Source organism: Rattus norvegicus, chromosome 9, assembly GCF_036323735.1.
Source record: "Rattus norvegicus strain BN/NHsdMcwi chromosome 9, GRCr8, whole genome shotgun sequence".
Taxonomy (NCBI): Eukaryota; Metazoa; Chordata; class Mammalia; order Rodentia; family Muridae; genus Rattus; species Rattus norvegicus.
In genome coordinates, this window is record NC_086027.1 from 34,136,235 (window position 1) to 34,156,277 (window position 20,043).

General features: G+C 43.2%; 1 protein-coding gene across 2 annotated transcripts in view; it reads left to right on the plus strand.

Moving 5' to 3' along the window:
• Positions 1 to 20,043, plus strand: part of Col9a1 (collagen type IX alpha 1 chain) — an 83,189-nt gene that overhangs the window by 54,871 nt on the left and 8,275 nt on the right. For both annotated transcript variants that reach the window (NM_001100842.1, XM_039083449.1), the window contains 8 exon segments: positions 5,345 to 5,398; positions 6,006 to 6,077; positions 6,591 to 6,626; positions 7,290 to 7,334; positions 8,704 to 8,736; positions 11,376 to 11,522; positions 11,694 to 11,748; positions 14,140 to 14,328. In NM_001100842.1, the coding sequence (NP_001094312.1) occupies positions 5,345 to 5,398; positions 6,006 to 6,077; positions 6,591 to 6,626; positions 7,290 to 7,334; positions 8,704 to 8,736; positions 11,376 to 11,522; positions 11,694 to 11,748; positions 14,140 to 14,328 (631 nt within the window).

Here is a 20,043-nt window from a genome sequence, read left to right on the forward strand (position 1 = left end):
GAAAGCCAAAATGGCTGACAGAAATCCTTTTCTATGGAGCAGGAGTGCCTCAGGTTGACAGCTGCTCTGTGCAGTTCTTAGCTCACTGGTTTTCCCTCAGGTTTAGCTGGAGTCCTTCTCTGCTTCTGAGTCATCAGTAAACATGGAGTTATTCTGAGGTTCAAGACCTTGATCCCTTTGTGTGTCCCCTGTGCAGGGAGGTCGAGGGAGGCTGGATTGACCTCTGTGCCTCTCCCGTCTCTTTACGTAGGGTCTGTCAGAAGGTAGCCCTCTCCCAGAGGGTGCGTTATGATTCCACCTACATCGTCGAGTTCCATTTTGTAGGCAGAGTCACACATTTCCATCCCATGGATGGCAAACGTGATCAGCTTTCCCTGTAAATTTACCTCAAATTGAACTGGATAGAGAAAAAAAAACGTGTGTCTAATGTCTCCTAGATGCACATCTTTGCAATTAATTTTTGCTGATTTGACTGTAAGAAAGATTGGTTCTTTCTTTTGTCTCTAGTGATTTCATGGGGACCACCCGGTCACGCTTTCTCTGCTTCATTTATTATTGGTCTGAGTGGCTGCTGGCCTCTGCTATGGTACTGTCTTTTAGCGGCTCCCAGCCAACCACCCTCCAGGCTTTTGCATGAGTCGGGTTATGTTTGCTCTGCTCTCTTGCTTCTGAATGGGAATAGCACCCTGTGGATTTACCTCTTTCTGAACATCATATGCTCCCATTGTACTTTTCCTGGAGACCTTCACTGCACCCCAGCACAACAGCCTCAAGCAGAGAGGTCTCCATATGGGGACCATATGGCGTGCTGTTGAATATTCTAAGCTGCTCCCCGTCCTGCCCAGCCCTTGGCAATGGTGTTTGACGCTGATATGGGTGATGGTAGGCATTCAGATAGATTTTTCTCCGCCTATATATAAAGGAATATTTAAATCCACACAAGATAATACGACTCTCTCATATGACAAAATTGAATCCTTTAAAAAAAATCCTTGTCACAAACTGAAAGTTACTCCCTGAGGTAGGTCTCCTGTGATTTTCCAATTTAATAGGAAAATAAATTGATATTTAAAAAGTCTAGATAAATCAGAATTGATCTTTTGGGTTAAACCGGCATCCTTCCCTTTTGTTATTGCCAGAGAGAAAAACACTTAGTATACAGAACAGGCTGAACATAATGATGTATAATTTCTCACTTCTGAAATGCAGCTAACATGCACCAAAGATCTTCTTTATGCTTCAGCTGGTTAGCTAGGTAATTTTGGAAACGTGTGAAATATGAGAGCCATGACAAATTAAATAGATGGAATAGAGCCAATTCTTTCGGAAAACAATGCTGGTAGCATTTAGTCTAACTGAATTTGATGATGATTTTTGTGATCTTTATAAATGTCTAGTGGCTCCTTTATAAGGGAAGAGGCATCGGCTTGAATTATTTGGTGTCTGTTTCTCCCTGGACTCTCACGCCAATATTGCCATGGCGAGCTTGAGGTTGGTGCTTGCTTGCCGGATTCTCCTGGTATGAGAGAATTTAGCCATTTTTAAATTTAGGATGTGTAGGCTGATGTCATTATGCAGGTTGAAGGCAGGTACAGGATAGAACGAGGCCTGTCCTCGGACGAGAAGGAAGGATGGGAGGGAGAAAGTTTTAGAGGAGGAGGAGACTGGAGTGAGAGAAGGGAGGAGCCAAGAGAACATGGCAGAGGATGTTAAGATTTCTCTCTGCACATCTACAGGTTGTTAGGAATATTCTTAAGGTATGGATGTGTACAGGGTTTTATGTGTCTAGATGAGCAAACAGAATCTTATCTAGGTGAGCAATTATATCCTATCAATAGAATCAGAGGTTATTATGTTGTGTGTTCTTTCATGTGGCGATTTAATTGAGTTCAAGAGAGGGTGTGGTGGCTGGAGCAGAATTGGGATGTGTATGTATGACTGGCATGGTGGCAACCTGCCTTGGGAACTAGGTGGGTAGAGAGATTGTTGCCGGGCTCAGAGAGTAGCCATCCGCAGTGTGATATGGGATGGAGCCTAGCGGGTGAGACGCTTTGTTGACTGAGATGAAAATAACCCACAGAGGTCTTGTGGTCCTACAGTGCTGGCTGTAGTGTGGGATAAAAGAAAGCCCTACTGTAATTTTACTGCAACAGGATGTATGAGACCTTAAGCTTTTTCAGGAGTTTAAGTAAAGTTGGCGAAGACAAATACACAAACATAAACTAATTCCTGGGTCTTTGTTATATACTAGACGCACAGAGTCAGAATCGGAGGTGAAGAGGGCCAAGGAGAAAGAAGGAATACGGGGATATGGACATGGTGGTGAGAGACAGCGATGCAGCACAGACCAAAAGGGCTCGGAGGAGTTATCTGTAGTCATAGCTGGGACAGAAGCTCTGCGTCTTCTCTAAAGCCTTGGGTGGCTCTTAGAGACGCATTGGCTGATGGCTCTGAAGTTGGATGGGGAAACACAGGGCCCTGAGAGAAGCAGAGAACCTTTGAGTACATGCTCACATGTTAGCTGGCACATATTAGCCTCCATCTTCCTCGAGGTTCCTACTGATTCTCTGGTTATAAATGGAAACTCTTATCCTTACAGAGTTTGTAAATATCAGCCCCTGGGAGGAATAGTTCTATCCCCACCTCCAATGGCCACACCTGAGAGTGGTGACCTGAAAGATGCTGGAGAACAAGGCTCTATCATTTATTTAGCATGCTCTCCATTGATAGTGGCTTGCTCAGTGATTGTTAGAGCGTGGCTAAGCTCCATTTTTAGCGTGGCTATTTATATCTTGATTCCTCATTTTTTACTTCTGACATAAAAATCCAGAATTTACATCAATATATGTGTGCTTGTGTGTGTGTGTGTGTGTGTGTGTGTGTGTGTGTGTGTGTGTGGTACAGAAACCACAAAAATGGCTATCAGAAAAAAAACTTGTCCTTAGCTTTTCGGTTGTAACTCCATTGGATACTGTCATGAAAATGAACGTGGTGTACTTTCCCTGTGAGGATATTTCTGTAGAAGTAAATATATTCGGAATAGCCTGGAGCTTGCAACATGGGGATGCAGAACAGAGAACCTCCTGTTTGTGCGCTAGCAGTCGAGCAAGCATCTACATGTCACAGGTCCTTCTGGTCCTACATAGACACTGACTCCTCCAGGGACATCCATTCACTAGGGCAGGCGTGGATGGCGGTGCTGAGTCATCCGTGGGCACTCAGCCACAGCCTTGCCAGGGATTTGGACGGGCTTGTGGAACAAACACCGAGGAGCTACGAAAGATGGGAGCAAAGAAGATTTGGGCAGAGAAAAATCCTTGGTTTTGACTCTTGAGATCGTTAGTCTTCCCAAGCACAGACTAGAGGCTCCATAGCCCGAACATTTGAATTTCTCCATTTGGATTTTGGAAAAGAACTACACTAATCATCCTTGATTTTGATACAGTAGCATGATTCTTTAATTTATGGGGGAATGTTGAGACTAAGTGAACCCATGAGTTAGGACCTAAGCTTTATTCTGATATTTCTTTTCCCTCATCAGTAACTATCAGTTTTTAAGATTAAAGTCTTGTTAGGCCAACACCAGAATCAGTGTGTGTGTGTGTGTGTGTATATACATATATATATATATACACACAATTTTTAAAAATTAAACTTATTCGTTGATGATGTCATACATGTGTCTAGTGTACTACAACCACACACACTCCACACATGTTTTATCCTCCTCTCTCCTCCTCTCCCCTCCTCCGTACAAGACCCACCCCTTTCATTGTTTTCTCATTTTGTCTTTGTTTACTGACTTGATGAGTTTGACCAGACTCATCTGCTTGAACACACGTGTAATGCAGTCCCCTGGAGCATGGGCTACTTAACCACTGCCTATGCTACAGAAGACAGTGACTCTCCTTTTCCTACAATTTCTTCTTTAGTCGATGGTTCCCAAGGGAAGGGTGGGCCCATGCGCCTCTCCTGGGGTGAGTATCTGGAGAGAGGGCAGAAAACGATCTTAATTGACAGATAGAAATAAAAGAACTATTGCAGTAGTCACTTTCTGTCTAGATGTACATCCTCATGGGGCACTGCCTCTGGGGCTTCCAAGTCCCTCATGGGGTTAAGGACCAATGTATTACTCCCAATGCTTAACCTGACAGGTTGTTAATATAAAAATTATTGAAAAGTACTTAAGAGCATTGAGTTTCAATCACCCATAAGTCACTTGAAACGGCTATAATGAAATTATAGCCCACAGTCAGAGACTGTTGTAATGTGGTAACCTTTAGGGAAATCGAAAATCCTGAAGGTTTATGGCTCTTGACACCTTGTCCAACCTTCAAATATAGGCCAGAATAATATAAACTTACCCAGGGCATTTAGAACCATGAATTTATTAAAATGGAGCTGCTAGGACAGTTTAAAGGAAAATGAACTCAAGCCAGTCCTTGCTGCTTTAGGATGCACCTCAAAGAAAAGGTGATTGTTTATCTCCTTGCGTTCTACTGAGCTGAACACATTAGACACATGACAGGCACTAGTCGGATTGCATGAAACTATGCTGAGTTCTCAAGGAAAGAAGTAAAAGTCACACAGCTCCTTTTCTCAGAAGCTTCGGGTTTCAAGTAGAATAGAAATGTGAAGACTTAGATTTCAAATAATAAAATCTGAAATGGTCCCACGGAACATAACTGTTACCAGAGCTTCATAGGGAGTCACACCTTTCAAAGTCTGCAAGTCCTTGGAGACATATTTAGACCTAGAATGAGGGAAACAAGAAGTTTTATCTCAGAGAGTTTAAAAATGTCTACCATCTGTGTCTTCTTGAAGTTGTGGTAAACGTTTAAAGGCAAGCATCTCTGCCCTGTGTTTCCCTTTTATGATTGTCGGAGGTAAGCAGTCATTTGCCAGCTGCTTCTTGAAGGCGTCTGTAGACCCGGGAGCTTACCCAGACACTGTGGCATGCTCAATGAGTGGGTTTGGAATACCCTGAGAACACGTCTAAGCGGGAGCATAAAACGCGTATATATGAATGAGCATAATGTGAAACCGGATGTGACTTCCATGCTGAAAATCACGAGCATCACTGTGTGCACAGGCAGGGAATATTTCCAGTGTTCCTGCCTGGCGTCCAGCAAATAGCACGAGCTTGTTCCATGAACAGTGCACAGAGGGATTGGTTAGACTTTGACGGGATGGTTTGAGCCTTCAGTTGGAGTGAAGGCAGATTTTGGCAACACCTATATTTTAACAAAATCCTGGATGAATATGTTTCTTTCTTCCATATAATCATGAAGCAGTTGACTCTGGCCTGAACATTCAGCTGACGACAACATGTGTGTTTTTACAGGGCAGCAGAGGCCCGGTAGGACCAGAAGGCTCTCCAGGCATACCAGGGAAACTGGTAAGTGAAGCTTCCAATCTCTACATGTTTGCTTCCTGAAAAGCAGTTGTGTGTTTTGTTTTGTTTTTTTAAACAGGAAAGGAGAGAAAAAATTGCAAAAGATCATCTAATTAACTGTATATGGTTTTCTACATTGTTGTTGGATGAGTATGTGAAACTGTAAATGCGGAATTTCAAATCGTATCTCTGATCATCGCCATGAGTGATTTTAATCTGTGTGGCTTGTAGAATGCATTTGAGAACCCAGAGAGGTATGAAGTGTCGTGGCTGGCATCTGCCTCTTAGTGGAATGGAAGGGAACTGTGCATGAATGCTGGCCTTTGCTCCTTGTGCAGCTCCTGTTTACACAGCAGGAGAAGCACCAGCGCACTGCCCGGCATTGGCTGAAAGAGCTCACTGTTGCTGAGTTGTGCTGAGGGAATTCAGAGGTGGGGTGGAAGGTGGGAGGCCATCAGCCCCTCTTCTCCTGGGATGCAGGAGTGGGGCAGCACTAAACCAACCACACATTAACTTTACACATGAGTTGATACCCCAGGGCCCCATCTGGCTTGTCAGCTTTGAGCATCGAGGACACAGGAACTCTGAAGATTTTCTGTTTGTTTTCCAGGGACCTCTTGGCAGCCCTGGCCTTCCTGGCTTGCCTGGGCCCCCTGGACTTCCTGGAATGAAAGGAGACAGGGTAAGATCTCCAGCGCTCTTCATGGTTTTGTGGGTTTTTCCCCCCTTTTAAATGTGGAATTCTGACTCCTTCTTTGTTGAGAAATCAAGGTTGCTTTACCCAGTGAAGACTTTCTCTACCGATTATCATGAAGAAATATGGTGAAAGATGTGCTAAATTACTAAGAGTTGAATTCAAAACAAAAATTTCCGGAAGGAAGAAAAATAAAGGCTAAGGAGGGGGAAAAGTATCAGTTGCAGTTACAGTTTTTATTTAGTTCTAATTTTCTATTCCTAGCAGTGACAGTTCATTCATACGGATATGACTAGAGAATGTTCTCATATTACCAGAGATTTGGGGAACAATTGTGACACTGTGACGGGACCAGGTCTCCTCTGGTCCTCAATTAAGTGGTGAGAATTAGGGAGCTCTCGCCTATCCCGTTATTGGTCAGCTCGTTCAAGGACATTGGCAACTCTGAAATGATGCACAGAACTCCAAACGCTGAAACACATTACATTTTATTCATTCCAGGGTGTATTTGGTGAACCAGGTCCCAAGGGCGAACAGGTAAGCGTTACATGTGGTTAGAGGTGTTGGGAAGATGCCACTTGAGGAGCACGGGGCTGGCTGGCTTGAGGGTGTGGTGTGATGAAAGCCCACAGCTGTTCTCAGAGTGCTTTACGGTGGCTAACAACCATGGTGGAGTTTGGTGTGCAGCCAGACTGTTTCCAGACACTGCGGCTAACGGCTGTGTCCTGGACTATACAGTGCTCTCCCTTTGAAGGGGGCAGCCCCTGTCTCTCTAGCTTGCTGAATTTTATTCAGATGACACAGACTTTCGAAGCCACAGAAGAGCTAATCTAATCAAGATGCCTTTTGATCAAGACCTCAGCAAATAAAAATGTATGAATGGAGTCTGCCTGTGTCTGGATTCCTCCTCCTACTGCAGAATGCCACTTTCAAGGGTTATTGGATTTTTAAATTGCTAGGTAGAATTGTTAATCTAATTAAATGATTCAACCTCAATTAGTTGAAACCTGCCTGGTCTTACTCTGGCTTCTCAAGTCTCCTCTTTTCGGTTAGGATTAGGCCGTGGTCATGGAAGTGAGGGCTCCTGCATGCTCCTTGGGGGATTTGGGTGCTTATAGACACTTATCAGTGCTGATTGGTTACCGTTGAACCCTGAATGGAGAACTAGAAATCACATGTCACTTTATCTTAAATTTTTAGGGTGCCTCTGGTGAAGAAGGTGAAGCAGGAGTAAGGGGTGACCTTGTAAGGCTTGTTTTTTTTTTTAAATCTGCTAATATAAAACTTTAAACATTTTGAAAAAATGTGACTCTTCTCTCTGACATTTTTCTTTATCTTAAAGGCTAAGGAGGCTTTCTTCTGTTCTTATCTAGTGATTCCCAATACTGAAGGCAAGGCCTAAGCAGGAAACTTCTGTAGCTTTAAACTTCTGTAGGATTCCCTCAGAGCTGATTCATTCTCCTGTGGTCTTCTATTGAGAAATTTAAGCTCTTGATATAACAGGACAATAGGAATATGGCCCAGCAGGGAAACAACATTGAAGTCTTTTTTAGAGTCAGGGAGCTGTGGTTCATAAATATGACTGAGGGCATTCTCTTTGCCCTGAAAATGTCTGAAGGAATGACCTCCATGTCCAGAGGAGGGGGACCCCTGAGTCTCCAGGAAAGGGAGCAAGAAGCCCAGAGCTTACTGTCGGTCTGCGGACCCGCTGGCTGGGTCTGTAAACTCATCACAGTGACTTTGTCAGGAATGACCAGACCTGACATAGAAATGTATGTTTGAGTCCTTTTGCAGCCAGAAAGGTCTTTCCTATGAAATAACCTTAGAGTGCTTTAAGAGCAGAAAAACAATATGCTAATATTTATTCAGACTTGCAGGGTTTAGAATAAATATAGATAAAATGTCTGAACTGGGCAAAATTTACAGATTTCCCACCCTCTCCCCACCCAAATTTCTGAGGTTATTGCTGTTTTAGTTTCTGGAGAGGCTGCTCATTTTATGAGCTAAGGGGGAGTTTTAAAATTTAAATCAGTCCTGTCTTGTAGTGGAGATATGCTAACTCAAATGCTAACACTTGAGCTGAACTCATCCAAAATTAATGACGGGAAGATCTCCTGGCGGGCCTGTCTGTTTGTTTAAAGCCCGAAAGCAGGCATATTTTGTTTGGTAGGTTTTAGGGAATGAGTTAAAAAAAATTAAAGATACAAAAGTGAAATTTCAATTGGTATTTCTAAATGTCTATTGCGTTGAGTAAGAAAAAGCTATTTTATTTTGTTTTAGTCTTTATTTTATTATGTACAGGATTTCATTCTCCGTGCTGTGCCCTGTAGATCTGGGTGAACCCCACAGAGCCCTGATTGTAGCCTATTAATTAATGGATCAGTTAACCAAGAACGGGAGTGGGGGGGCTCACTGAGACAGGAACACAGAGTTGGGAAGCTGAACTGGAATGAGGACCCACATTTTTGAGTCAAACACAGTTTCTGCAGCTCTGCACTCTATCTGTCCATGGTTCTCTGTATTTTTTAGCAGTGCAACACCATTGGAAAAATGTTTTAGGGAACCATGTAAAGTAAATATATTGTACTAATATAATTTTGTTCTCCTGATTTAGGGAGATATGGGACAACCTGGCCCAAAGGGATCAGTAAGTATGATGAACAATAACAGTACCAAAAAATAAAATAAAAAGCATCCATAAAACTGTAGGAAAATGATTATATAAAATTAGACCTTTGAAGGAATTCAAGGAAATGCATGTGTAAATAAAGATGTAAATAATAGGTTTGTCCAGTAGGAAGAGAATCCCCAACGGTGTAAATGGGTCTAGCTTTTGAAGTAACCACTTTAAAGAAAGGTTTTTGTTTCAATATTATAAATGGCTCAGTGAATGTTGCGTAACGATGCTCTGACATCCTGCCCGAGTGGACCATCTCAAAGAGCGGTCACGTGCTCTGCAGCTAGGAGAGTAAGTGGATTTCCTTGGCAGGTATGCAACTGCAAAATATTTCAGTAACTCTCTTGATCTGTGTTTTCTAGTTGAGGGAAGAGAGAGAGAGAGAGAGAGAGAGAGAGAGAGAGAGAGAGAGAGAGAGAGAGAGAGAGAGAGAGAGAGAGCACGGAAGACAATATAACAGAATCCTCAGGACCATAAAACGACGAGCTTCTTCGGTTTTGTTATTTCACAGAGACTAAACCTATGTCCTTGATGTAGATGAGTTCAGAATTACAGACCTAATCCATAGGAAACCAGAAGCATCTTGCTTACGTGTGTACACCAACACAATTAGGAACCCGGAATTTAGCCAGAAAAGGTGAAGCTCAGATGGTCCTCCCAAAGGCTTCTAGTGAGTTCTTCAAATCTTCCTATTCCTAGAATGTTGCGAATGTCTGTCTTTATCCAACAAACGATCTCCACAGCAGCTAATATAACCTTACTAAATAAAAAGACCCACCATATTCCTCCTTCCCTTTGAATACTTAAAGGATAACTTTTAAAAAGAAGTGACAACTGTAGAATAAAATCAGGCTTTCAGCAGAGTAGACCAAATTTGGCTGGAAGAGTACTTGGTTCACCCATTTTGTCTCCTGGATAGCTGGAACTTTCCATTTAGGGGACTTTACATACTGTGTCATTTAACACTTTAGGGCAGGCTTTCTTTGTCCCTTGTGAGAATTACTTCCTCCTACTTATGCATCTAACTGGTCCTCTACCTTCTCTTTGGCACCCACTCAAACCTGGCTTCTGTGCCCAGATGTAGGCTGTCTGTAGGCTGGGTGACACTAGCACCCGTATGTGTTCGCAGTGTGTTAACTTCTCCGCCTTTACGCATCAAGTCTCAAGCAGTGTTTGTGTCAAAGAGTACTTGAAAGGAATGGTTTAAAATTGCACCAAATATGAAGAATAAGCCCTAATGTGTTTGGTGAGGGAAATCATATGTCACTATCTGGATGAATTCGACAATGTTCAAGGGAAAGAATTCAAATTGTGAAAGAAAAATTGATTGTAGAGTAGTGACATTCTAATTTGGATATATTAGGAGTTAGCTGCTAATTCATTAATTCTCTTCCACCTCCCACTGATGTGACCTGTTGCCCGAATGATGCTGAGAAAATTGAACTGTACTCTCCCAGCATCAAGGAAAGTATTAACTAACACAAGAGCTTTCATTGATTCGTCTCGTGTCAGCACAGATGAACTTGCTTGGTGGGAAGTGTCTGGAGCTCGATGTTTGTTCCAGGGAGTATCCTTCACTGAAGAACTCTTTCTCAGAGATCTGGGGTCCTATGGCATTCTGATCTTTTCATCCAAGAGGAACTGTGTTTTCATATAATGGCAGTGTTAACCATTGGCACGGAGAAGGCATAATTCAATGTGGCCACTACTTGGGCTAATTTCTCAGTTCATTTGGGTGCCTCTTTGGGTTGTTTGAGAAGTCGTTAGAGTTTCTCACTGTGGGAACCTGACATTTCCCAACGATGTGAGTGTTTCCTGAGCTCTCTTGTTGATGCTGCTTTCCAGGAAGTCTTTCAAGCTGTAATTTCTCTATAGAAGCAATCTTGTCAAGCCGACTTGGATGAATATCATTTTTTTTCATCTTAAAGCAAGATTGAGAAAGCTTTCAGAGCCTTGTGTGGCCACATGTGGAGGGAATCATCGCTTTACGTCTTCCATTGGGCTGAGAACATTTGAATATTAGAAAGAGGTAGCTTTATACAGACAGATGATGCACAGGAGGAGAAGAGGCAGGAAAAAGCCTCCCGATGAACATTCTACATTCAAGAGAGACTACCACCCCCCAACTTCCTTCTGTCCTTGTACATTCTTATTCTGAGCAACAATACATTGTAGCTGCTTTGCAATAAATTCTAACAAATTCTAGTCTCACAAAAGAGTGAATTAATGCAGTCTCCTTTAAAAGCAGTTATTATATATGACTTTAAAAGTGCTTTCAGTGGCCTGTTTTCAGGGAAAGAAAACATCTAGTTCATCCTGTGGGCATGCTTTCGTGCTGAGGAAGCAAGTGGTTTATTGGTTAACTTCTTTAATATTTAGGTTTTAATTCCCTTTATTACTTTAAACTGTGAATTGCATTGGAATTCTCACATTGGAATTCTAAGTGACTGGTGACTGGTTCAATGGTAATGTGGGTTAACACTCGAGGTAACTTCTGAACAAACACCACTGAGGGACATAAATTGTATGAGTCCTATAATTCCACCTAAACATTTATATTGACAGTGCTAATGTCTAGTCCTGTTTCAATAGCGTACTGTTTGTTCTAGGTGGGTAACCCTGGGGAGCCCGGCCTGAGGGGACCTGAAGGAATCAGAGGGCTTCCTGGAGTGGAAGGACCAAGAGGACCACCTGGACCCCGAGGTGTGCAAGGAGAACAGGGTGCCACTGGACTGCCTGGTATCCAGGGACCTCCGGTGAGTGGGTGAACACATCCTATAGTTTCCTATTGGTAGCTCTGTCCATCTCAGGCAAGCGGTAAACCATATCATCATCCGAGCCACCCGGTTTTCTGTGATGTCTGCCCTTAGAGTTCAGCAATGTCCTCTTTATCCTTGCAAGTATAACCTGCCTTTGTCTCATCCCAGGGCAGAGCGCCGACGGACCAGCACATCAAGCAGGTTTGCATGAGAGTTGTGCAAGGTAAATAAATCACAGGGGTTTAAACATTCCCCCGGGTCTGCTCTTGCCTTTTAAGCTTTTGTTTCTGTAAGTGTGCAAGGGTAAGTGACAGTCGCTTTAAAGGCGGGAGATGTTGAGTGCTGCTAATACCAGTTCTGTTCCGCACAAGTGTTGATGCCTTCAGCCTTACAATAAAAAACTACATTTCTGCCTTAGCCTTCTAACCGCTATCCATCCAAGCTCCATCTCTGTGTCTTACCCAACAGGGAGGGTAGCTTGCAGAAGAATAAAATGCATATGCACACACCATAGTTTTTTCTTTGCAACACAAATTCTCAGGTGTCCCCCGCCTCCTTAAGTTGTTACCGTTTAGTGTGTATCTGGCATGGTCCTCAGGTCCCTCCAAATCACGAGAGAATGAAGTGACAGCCACACTCCCACACACCCGAGAGTTGATAGCCATTCTCACACACCCGAGAGTGGTGTGAAGACAGTATTTATACCCATGTAGTAGGTGTGTTTAAAATGCGAATGCTTCACTCCTTCTTTAAAAGGAGAACCAGAATACCCTTGGCAGGGAATAGGGAGGCAAAGTTTAGAACAGAGGCAGAAGGAACACCCATTCAGAGCCTGCCCCACATGTGGCCCATACATATACAGCCACCAAACTAGATAAGATGGATGAAGCAAAGAAGTGCAGGCCGACAGGAACCAGATATAGATCTCTCCTGAGATACACAGCCAGAATACAGCAAATACATAGGCAAATGCCAGCAGCAAACCACTGAACCGAGAACAGGACCCCCGTTGAAGGAATCAGAGAAAGGACTGGAAGAGCTTGAAGGGGCTCGAGACCCCATATGAACAACAATGCCAACCAACCAGAGCTTTCAGGGACTAAGCCACTACCCAAAGACTATACATGGACTGACCCTGGGCTCCAACCTCATAGGTAGCAATGAATAGCCTAGTAAGAGCACCAGTGGAAGGAGAAGCCCTTGTTCCTGCCAAGACTGAACCCCCAGTGAATGTGATTGTTGGGGAAGGGCCGTAATGGGGGGAGGATGGGGAGGGGAAGCCTATACTGAAGGGGAGGGGGGAGGGGGGATGTTGGCCTGGAAACCGGGAAGGGGAATATCAATCAAAATGTAAATAAGAAATACTCAAGTTAATAAAGATTAAAAAAAAAGAAAAAAAAAGTAACAAGTAGTTTTCTAGAACCGATGACATTTCCTCTTATTTGTTAATCTTTACCCAAGTTTATCTACAGCTATGGAAATCCTCATTCGTTTCACAGTTTGCTTAGGTATAAAACCACACAGAAAATGAATGTGCACAAATTATCCCCAAACTGAGGAGACAATATAACATGTCACCCTCCATAGGAAACCCTCTGATGACGGTACAACCGCACCTTGAAGAAATGCTTGTCTTTCATTTACCAATAGACAGTCCTGTCGGTCTAGTAGACTTGTAGAGTTTTCTAGAACCCGGTGAGCATAAAATGAATGTTTCTATATTCAGACAGTATAAATCTCTTCATTGCCCACACTTTATTTTGGCTCTCTATTTGAGTTCTAAGCATTACTAACATGTCTGCAAATTTGTAATTTTTTGTTTATTAAGTTAAGGAATTCAAAGTAGTCATATTTAAATAAATCTCTAACTGTTGGATAGGAGTTTGTTTTCCATTCAGGTTCCCTTTCATACCCCAAAATTTTAAAAACAATGTTGCACTAGGGGCCTCAGAGCATCTGAAAGGAATGGATTTTCTTGCTTTAGCAGCTGATTCTGAATGTATGTAAGAAGACCCCAGAGTTACTAAGTTTTTAAGACAAACTGTGAGCATTCCCAAGGAAGGTCATTTTTAATGATTGTTATCTGCTGCAAGCAGGAAAATAAACTGGAGGGAAGGATTTATTACAAGCCATGAATTCTCATGATATTTCAGGCTATGGAATTGCTTTGAACTAAAGAGGCTTTTAGTTCTGATACTTGGTCAAGGAGTGTCTGAATCTTAATTTCGAATGATGCTTTGGGCTTTGAAAAAGTCCAAGACAATGCTTCCACCTATCATAAGAAACTCATTTCCTTCGAATCCTATGGGTTTCACCTAGTACCAGATAGGATGGGGGGGGGCACTCCCAAGTTTCTGGACCACCACTCGTCTCAAAGTCCTGGAGTTTAACCTTCACCCCACTGTGCCTCAAAACAGCAGGGCCAGATAGATCCAGGGCAAGCTCAGAAAAGACGATGCAAGGAAGCTTCCTGTTCGGCAGTCTGTGGAAAAACACTAAACTCGTTTCTTTCTTGGTGCCACCTTGACACAAAGGCCACTGGGAATGTCATTTTCTTCTTCATCCAAGCCACTGCTGTGTTTGTGAGTTATGGCTTTTGTTAATTGTCTTGCAGAGCATTTTGCAGAAATGGCAGCTAGCCTCAAGAGACCAGACACAGGAGCTTCTGGTCTTCCTGGGAGGCCTGGTCCCCCAGGGCCTCCCGGCCCTCCAGGAGAGAATGGTTTCCCTGGTCAGATGGGAATCCGTGGCCTTCCAGGCATTAAGGGTCCCCCTGGTGCTCTTGGCTTAAGGGGACCTAAAGGTAAGGTTTTTTTTATTTTTATTTTTATTTTTATTATGTGTATGTGTGTATGCATGCGAGGTTCCCAGGGAGGCCAGCAGAGAGCATCAATCCCCGGCTGGAACTGGAGTTGTGCATAACTTTATGAGTGATAGAAACTAAACTCAGGTCTTTCGCAACAGAGTATACTCTTTTTAACCACGTAACCGTCTCTCTGGCCCAAAGGTAAGCTATCAGGTACAAGACGCACACATTGCTGGTTTTCTTTAGTTGTGTGATCTGCACCCAAGCTCACAGAATCGTGGAAAATTCTGAGACTCTAAAATTATTGTAGGGATTTTTTTTTTTTTAAACAGCAGTTAAAGACGTTTGTGTCTATGAAACTAGTGCAGATCAAGGACGAGTGGCTGCTCCCAGTGTCAGGGATTAGCCCTGCCCTCCTCTTCTTTCAAGGTTAGCATCATAGCTTTAATTTTGATGGCTGTTTATTCTCAGCCCCAGGGGGCAATCTAACTTAACTCCTTCTTTCATTTGGGAGTCTGTCCTCTTTCACTTAAAGCAAGTCAAGTGCTGTATGCAGGGAAGTTTGCAAGACCAAAATGAGACACAGGTTTGTGAGTGTGCATGTAAGACATTCTGCAGAACTGACTGGGTCCCTCAGACGGCATTTGCCAGGTGAGTGTGCCAGCAGAGGTATGATATGCACCCAGGATAATTTATGGAGAATTAAGGAAAGTGAGGGGTTTCTATGTTGTTATAAGTTACTGACAGCTCTCTGGGGACCTTTAGAAGGATGTGACAAAAAAACAAGGACCCCTCCACATTATTTTAAACATTGTGGTGTTCCAATTAGGGATAAATATTACGGAATGAATGGTCAGAGGTCAAGCCAGCTGTCTCTTCGAATCTATAAATGAGTTGCCTGTGGATGGCTAACTACACCCTCAGTTGGAACAATTTACTTAATTACTTTTTTTTTTTTTTGGCATGTGCAGAGTTGCGTGTTAAAAATGGGCTCTAATTGGGAGTCTTGCAAGGCTGGGGAGACGAACGGGAGAGGGAAGGGGGTTGTCAGGAAGTGTCACGTGTTCATTCATCTTTGTCCTTTTAAGCTACTAGTTAAAAACTCTGTGCCAGATGACCCAATGAGTCGTCCTGACACGCTGAAAACCATGCTTAAGAAAATGCACTGCTTCGGGTGGGTTAATGAGTTGGTTAGACATGTTGCGCCCCTACCAGGGTCATTAATGCAGCATTCCCTGCATGTCAAGAATAGCAGTGTGAAAGGCTCCTGGTGCCTCTTCAATGTCTCCCGGTCTCTGCCCAGACACACTGAATCAGAAACTCAAAGTGGGGCTTAGTGATTGGGTTCAAAAGGTTCCTCCATGTGGTCAAGGAAATCGCATCCCTGTTTTCCTCGGGAAATCAGTATTTGGTTCAGATCTCGACTTTGTGCTAGCAAGCAAAGCCCGCTCCAGGCAGCTTGAAGGTCTTGCTGACCTGAAAGTCTGTGGGGCCACCTCTTTCAGCCTTGGCTGCACAAGGAATCACCCTGAGAGTTTTACGAGCAATCCAGTTAATGGACCCCACGTCCAGAGTTTTAGAATCAATTGGTCTAGGCTTTGGGGGCTTACAATGCCCCCTAGGGGGTTTTAGCATGTACCCAGGATTGTAACAGGATTCTAGCAGAAGAACCTCATCTAAGAAAAGTGTATTTAGGACCCAGAAGAGACCTCGAGCATGAGATTCATTCATTAACCTCAGCGTTTCCTCCTGGTTCTTCTTCAGTATCCATAGCACAATCTATCCTCTATGCAGATGGGCCCCACCCCTTTTCCTCAGTGGAGTAATTTAAATCAACATTTTCAAATGGTCTCATGAAGGTTTCATACTTCTGAAACCTGGATGGAGGCAGGCAGGGTAACTAGATTTTATCAATTAACACTACAACCAATCTAGAAACACACAATGCTAGGTAACTGACCTTGGCTATATCCTACCACATACAGGGCAATAATTATTAACGAAAACATTGCTTTTCACCATTTGGAAGTTTGCAGCTCAAAATTTCCCCCAAGGGAACACATTCTACCCTGTGGAAATTTAAACTTTGAGTCGTTAAAGAACGGATGTAGTTCAGTATGGCTGGCCTCTTTCCCCCTACTATTACCTGATAAAAAGATGAGGCTCACTCTATCCTATAGCTACCATGAGCCTTGTCTCAGAAAAATAAGACTTGCTAAGAACTACAAAGTTCAGGCTCCGTCTTAATCATTGTTTTCCTCCTGACACTGCTTTGGACAACAGTAGAACTTTTGGATAAGCTCTGTGTTGTGCTGTGACCCGGCACCAAAACCATCTCGCACCCATCCCCACCCGCGCATGCGCACAAATGTAGAGAGGCAGCTCAGTCCCCTTAGGTGGCGGCTTAGCCCCCAAGAATAGTTCTCCCTGACACCATAATATGTGTAATTGCACACATGCAGAGACCAGGGTCCGTGTTGCATGAACTCTGTGGTGGGGCAGAACTCACGAGGGAGACGGCAGAGTGGCTCTGTGCTCACTGGACTTAGCGTTTTATTAGCAGTTCAGGCCGTGAGACTTATTTTTAAATGTTTGTGGTTGGGATTAATTTTAAACTCCTTTGAGTAAGGCCGTGCATTTTTAGACACTTTAGTGTGAGTCAAACAGATGTGAGACGGGATGGAAATGAAGGTGTGAGAAAATACGTGTTATAACTGACTCAATTTTTTCCCCATATTAATCGGCTCTTAGGGGAGCACAGCATCAGTTACAGCTTGTGAAAAATAAAAATCAAATAAATAATATCCAGAGAGCCATGAGAATGCTCCATGTGTGTGCACATGTATGCATATATACATTTTATATTATACATAGTAAATTGATATAATATATAATTTATATGTGAATGCTTTGCAACATTCCCTGTTCTGCAGTCGCTGATGCCCCAAGTTCAATCAACTGTCTCAAAGCTGCTTTTGAGCGTTTATTTGGTTGCAACCTCTGAGCCAGAGGTGAGGGACACTTGTGATAGCGCACTTTAAATTTTTTAAAATTAGTTTAGTTTTGATTATACCACATTTACCTTGCCCCAAAATTAAGTGTGGGAAAGGCACTTAGTAAAGAGTTTCTCTCAAAAGTTCCCTATATGCTTCCTTTTCTTTTCTTATGGAAAAGAAACCCACTGGCTTCCTACAGACCCAGCATGCAGTGCTATATAAATCTGGGGACATGTGCTCCCTTGTGACCTCTTATGAACTGAACCACATTGTTCTTCAGTAAGCAATTTGGACCTGGTTTGTTTTTCACTTGACAGTGTGTCCAGGAGATCATTCCAAAGAGCTGCGGGTGATTTTCCCAGCGGTGTAACAGTCTATTCTATGGTAGAGACTCACTGTTTCCCTTTGGAGATCCTTTTGACTGTTTCTAGTCTTGTTGCTGTAGCAAGGGGGGGGGGGGGCACAGCAGCAGCCGACACATTTCATCTTGATACAAAATATCAACACAGACTTCATTTCTACTTCTAATTCCATCTCCTGTCCAAAATGTTCTATTGTTTTGAGAGTGAATTTCTGGAAGTAGAATTCCTGGAACTTCCGCTTGTAATTTGGTCACTATTGTCATATCCCCTCCAAGGAGGTGAAGCCAATGTGCACTTTCCTTCACAGTATAGAGTTCTGTATTTTTCTACAGACTTGATATGTTTAATAGAAGCATGGAACTCACGCTAATTTTATAGGCTAAGAGTCTTTGTTCTCTTTTAATTTTGTGTTTATTTGTGAAAGCAAACCCAGTTGCCCCCTCATCTACGTAACAGCCATTTTTGTTTCTTTTTCATGATGATCTCATCATGTAGCTTGTTCGTTTTTTTTAAAAACTTATTTTTGTTTTGTGTGTGTGTGTGTGTGTGTGTGTGTGTGTGTCTACTTATGTGTATGTGTATCATGTACCTGCAGGTGCCCATGGGGGCCAGGCAGGGTGCTGGATCTCCAGGAAATGGAGGCACAGGTGAGGTACCTGATGTCGTTCTGGGAACTGAAGCTGGATCCTCTGCAAGAACACAAAATGCTCTTCACCACAGAGCCATCTCCACAGTTCCTTGATTTCCTGTACTTCTAGACGTTTGATGCATTTTTAACTTAGCCTATTGCCTAATGGAGAATCCTCTATTAGGATCTAGTGTTAACTTCTTTTCCTAGTGGCCTCCCCACTTCTCCTAAACATTCAATGACTTGCCAAACATTTTTCACTTCCAGACTGCCACCTCTGGGGCTAGAGAGATGGCTCAGAGGTGAAGTTCGTCAGCTGTTCTTGCAGAGGACCAAAGCTCAGTTCCCAGTCCCCACATCAGGAAGATCGTGTGCACCTGTAACTCCAGCTCCAGGGGATTCCATACCATCTTCTGGTGTTTGCAGGCAGCCTGCATACACATGCACATGCATACACAAAGAAACACACATAAAACATGGTAAAATAAATATCAAAATAAACGATGCCCCCTTGGTGATAAGCCAATGTCTCGTGCATATTTGGCCCTATTTGGACTTTTCTGCTTCATGGGTGAGTACCACACCATTGTAATAGGTTTGGTAACTGGTAGGATTAATTCCTTCATGCTACTTTACTTGGATGAGGTTTGTGACTATTCCAATGTGCTTAAAACTGGGTTTGTAATCAATATTTAGCTTAGGGAGAAATGACAGCTTATTTATTCGAATGCCATCTTGCCGCAGAACAGTTTTTCAAGTCTTGGTATCCACCAGGGAGGTTCAATTTCTTTCATGTTTTACTGGTTCATTTCTATTAAGACCACATCTAGTTGTTTGGCATTTTAATTGCTACTGTAAGTAGTTATGGCCGTGTCTCATAACTGCTAGCTACTTGTGTGTATGAATCCAACTGATTTATGTATATTAATTTTGTACCCTGCTAGATGAATGAATTCACTTATTGTTTGTAGTAGCTTTTTAAAAATTGATTCTTGTCTTTAAAATATGTGCTTCTATTACCTGAAGATAGAAACAGTTTTAATTTCTCGAAGCAAATGATGTATGGTAGTGATAAGAGAACATTCTTCTTACTCTTCCTGGGGGCAGAGCCATTGTCAAGGGTTATGCTTCCGGGCTGAGAAAGATTTTATCCTGTTGAGGAAGGATCCATTGACTCTTACCTTATTGTGTGTTTCACTGAAAATGCATATCCAGTTTTGAGAAATGTCATTTCAGTGGGCACAGATCAATGTTTTGATTTTTTTCCTCCTCCTCCTCTTCCTTCTCCTCCTCCTCTCCCTCCTCCTCTTCCTCCTCCTCTCCCTCCTCCACCTCTCCCTCCTCCACCTCTTCCTCCTCTTCCTCTTCCTCCTCTCCTCTTCCTCTTCCTCTTCCTTCTCCTCCTCCTCCTCTTTGTCCTCCTCCTCTTTGTCCTCCTCCTCTTTGTCCTCCTCCTCTTTGTCCTCCTCCTCTTTGTCCTCCTCTTCCTTGTCCTCCTCCTCCTCTTTGTCCTCTTCCTCCTCCTCTTCCTCCTCCTCCTCTTTGTCCTCCTCCTCTTTGTCCTCCTCCTCTTTGTCCTCCTCTTCCTCCTCCTCTTCCTCCTCCTCTTCCTCCTCCTCCTCTTCCTCTTCCTCCTCTTCCTCCTCCTCCTCCTCTTCCTTCTCCTCCTCCTCTTCTTCCTCCTCTTTGTCCTCCTCCTCCTCCTCTTCCTCCTCCTCATCCTCCC